The 3310-nt window shown below is 54.0% G+C and overlaps 1 protein-coding gene across 1 annotated transcript in view; it reads left to right on the forward strand.

Moving 5' to 3' along the window:
- Positions 1 to 457: 457 nt before the first annotated feature.
- The window catches only part of XYLT2 (xylosyltransferase 2), a 16041-nt gene continuing 13188 nt past the window's right edge, over positions 458 to 3310 (forward strand). The window contains exon 1 of the mRNA XM_085304778.1: positions 458 to 519. Within this exon, the coding sequence (XP_085160904.1) occupies positions 458 to 519 (62 nt within the window). The remainder of the gene's footprint in view (positions 520 to 3310) is intronic.

The following is a 3310-nucleotide window of genomic DNA, read 5'->3' on the forward strand; positions in this document are numbered from 1 at the left end:
CCTGGGGGGCGAGGGGGGCTGGAGGTCTGGGGTGCTGCTGAGGGGGCCTGGGGGAGGTGGATGTGATGCGCTGCGTCGCTCCGGGATGGGGTCCCGGGGGTGGCGGTGGGTCCCACGGGCACCCGGCTGCGGGGCGTCCGGCCCGGGGAGGGGAAGGGCAGCACCAGCGTTGGGTCGGGCTGTTGGGGAAACGATGGGATGGGGAAACGTGGGATGGGTGTGAGGGGTGCGGCGTGGCGGGGGCCCCTGCTGCGGTGCTTTAGGGTCACGGCGGGCGAGAAGGGGGTTTTGAGCCTCAGGAGGTGTCGTTTGGGGCCTGCTGTGGGGCTGGGTAGGATGGGAAGCCTGGGGGTCTCAGCCTTCTCTTAGCTTTGGGAAACGTTGCAGGAAGTTGAAGAAAACTGAGCTAGAGAAATACTTAAACATACTGTAATTCAGAGGACTAGTGAGAGTGAGCATGCCAGTGTTCAGGAAGCTCATGGAGACTCCTGCTCAGCTGATCCGATCTGGGATGCATACGTAAAGTGCAAGGGTAGAAGGGTCTGCAGTTGTGGGTTGTCTTCATTGTCAAAATGCTTTGCTAAGGCAAAAGATGTCACCTCTTTTTTTTTTTTAAATTTGTGCCAGCTGAGGCTTGGGCTGGTGAAGGTATTTGCCCAAGGTCACGGACAGAATAGGTGTTGAGGAGGACCTAGTGCTTCCACTTCACACGAAGCTCTTGACCTCTGGGCTCCTTATTTGAATGTTTTTATTTGTTATGAGTTGCTTGGACTGCATCCAGGCCTGCTGCATCTGGGCAAACTAGTGGTTGAAACTCATTTCTCTCAGAGCACTAGCTCCCCTGGTGAAAGCCTGCACAGCACCACAACTCTTCCTCTCCGGCTGGACACCCCAAATCCAGCCAAGATCCGTGGAGAGTTGCTCACCCTCCCTGGGTTGTGCAGGGCCACAGACCCGAGGCTCAGTCGTGTTTGCGTGTCAGTCCGAGGGAGCCTGGTGCTTCTGCTGCTCCTGTGGAGCTGGGCAGAGGGAGGCTGTGTCTGTCCATCCTTGACAAGCCTAAGGTAATGAGAAACCCAGGCTTGGCAGGAAGGCAGGAGAGCTGGGAAGAGTGCATGGAAGAGCTGTGTGTGTGGGTTTGAGCTGCAGAGTGAGGTGAGCAAGCTAAATATGGTGTTCCAAAGCTGCAGGTCCTGAGGTGGGAAGTGAGGATCTTTGGAGGGCTCAGGGCTCCACCTTTCCTTTGTGGGGTGCCTATCTGGATCATCTGTGGTTGCTATGGGTGGTCAAGCAGCTGGCAGGTCTTTTCTTGAGATTAGAAAGTTTTCCCCGAAAGCAAAGAGGTGAGAACAGGAACTGGGAGGCCTCTTGCAAGGAAGCATTTGGAAGGTCTCTAAGGTGATCACTCACTCAGAAAATTAATCCCCAACCTTTGGCTCCCTGGGAGTAGGGATGGGCGGTGAGCTTCTGCACCCTCATCCGTTGCTGCCATACACTCAGCAACAAAATGTAGCTGAGTAAATGTAGTGAGGACAGGGGACGCAGAGTCACTCAGGATCGTAAGATATTGGGAGTGTGAGAGCAGAGAGAGATTCAGGGCCAGAAGTGCCTAACTCTGTCCCTTCCTCTTTCCTGTGACCTTGATCAGATCACTTCACCAGCCTCTGCTTCCCCTTCCCTCTCTGCACGGTCCAGCACCACTTGTGTGCTGTTAATGCTCAAGATCACGACTTCTGGGGTTACTGCCATCTCTTCTGAACACTTTTCTCTCTCTCTTCCTTGTGCAGCCCCCTCATTCTGCATTAGTCCTCGCCTAATTCCCTATGTCCCTTCCTGAAACTGAACTGGGCAGCTGACAGGTTTGGCTGTGAGATGTGCTCTGTCATTTGGAGGTGGGGATGTTTCACCACCTGCAGTTTTACCTGCTTCTCTCTGGGGCTTGGGGATGAACTGGCCTCTTCAAAGAAGGCAAGGATCATCCTGAGCTCTACTGACAGCCCAGACACATTAGCAAGCAGGGAAAAGTCCAGTTTAAAACACAGCAAAGCTCTTAATTTTCATGCCCTTCGCTGTTCCTGATTTTCGCCAGACCTGGAGGAGCCACCATTCCCCAGGGTATTTCTGTTAAAACTGAGGGCAGGAGAACTTTCCCAGGAGAACTCAATCTTGCAGGCTTGGAATAATTTGGGAAAACTTGGAACCTCCTAATTGCTTGAGTAAATGGCTCATTCCCGCTAATGGACACTGTTCTAACCAGGCTCGTCCCCACCACAAACCAGCTGTGACTTGCTATAGAGAGCGCAAAGGAGACGTGAATCCTCCAAATGCCATAGAGCATCTGGAGTCGGGTGAGCCCTCCAGATCGGCACGCTGGGCTGCAGAGCTCAGAGGTTGCCCCACAGCTGTGGGTCAGAGCTGCGAGCCCCAGCAGCCTGGATCGGCTGGCGTTTGCCTTGCTTTGTGCCCTGGGCTGGCAGCCTCAGCTGCCTGTGCTGCTTAGGTGCTCGCGGGAGGGCTGCTCTGGTCTCTGTTGATGCTGATCTCCCTTTTCTTCCTAGACAGTTCTTTAAATTCTGCTGATTTTCTTTCCTTTCCTTGTCTTCGTAGGAAGCGTCACAGAGAACAGAGCAGGCCAGACACTGACGTGATGGGGTCTCTAGCCAGGGAGCGATACCCGGGCTGGGCTGGGCTGGGGTGCTGGCAGAGGGAAGCAGTTGCAGTTGTGCAGGAGCAGGGGAAGGAGGGTGACAGTGACCTCAGCTGGGCCTGTACGAGAGAGAAGAGGCCCGTGAAGCCTTCTTGTGAGGCACACCACATCCATCTCCAGGAGTGACAGGTTGGGAACGGCTCTGTGGTGCATATGTCTTGCTGGCTAATAGGACAACTGGCTCCATTTTTACATACCGCTCTTCTCGGCAGGCTCCAACCCGGCGGCTTCCTGCTCTGAGCTTAGTGGAGGCTGAGTGAGGACTTGCTGAACTTTGGGCTTTGCTGTTCATGTGAGCGCATTATAAAATCATCTCGCAGCAGCTGCACCTTCTCTCTGCCTCGTTACAGGCCTGAGCACATCTGAGCCACCACGCTAGCCCCCCTTGAGAAGGATGTGCTGATTGGATCATGTCACTTCTCTTTGCAAGCCTGCATGTGCAGGATGGCTCATTGCCTTGGCCTTTGAGTCCATCCACACAGCCGCCCTGGATCTGCCTGGTCTACTGCTTGTCTGGGGTTAGTTGCATTTGTGGATGGTGCTGATTTCAGGATCCTAAAGGCTCCTTTTTTTCTTTTCTTTTCTTTTTTCTTTTTTTTTTTT

Source organism: Rhea americana, unplaced genomic scaffold (genome assembly GCF_003343005.1).
Source record: "Rhea americana isolate MKP2758 unplaced genomic scaffold, rheAme1 scaffold_21, whole genome shotgun sequence".
NCBI lineage: Eukaryota > Metazoa > Chordata > Aves > Rheiformes > Rheidae > Rhea > Rhea americana.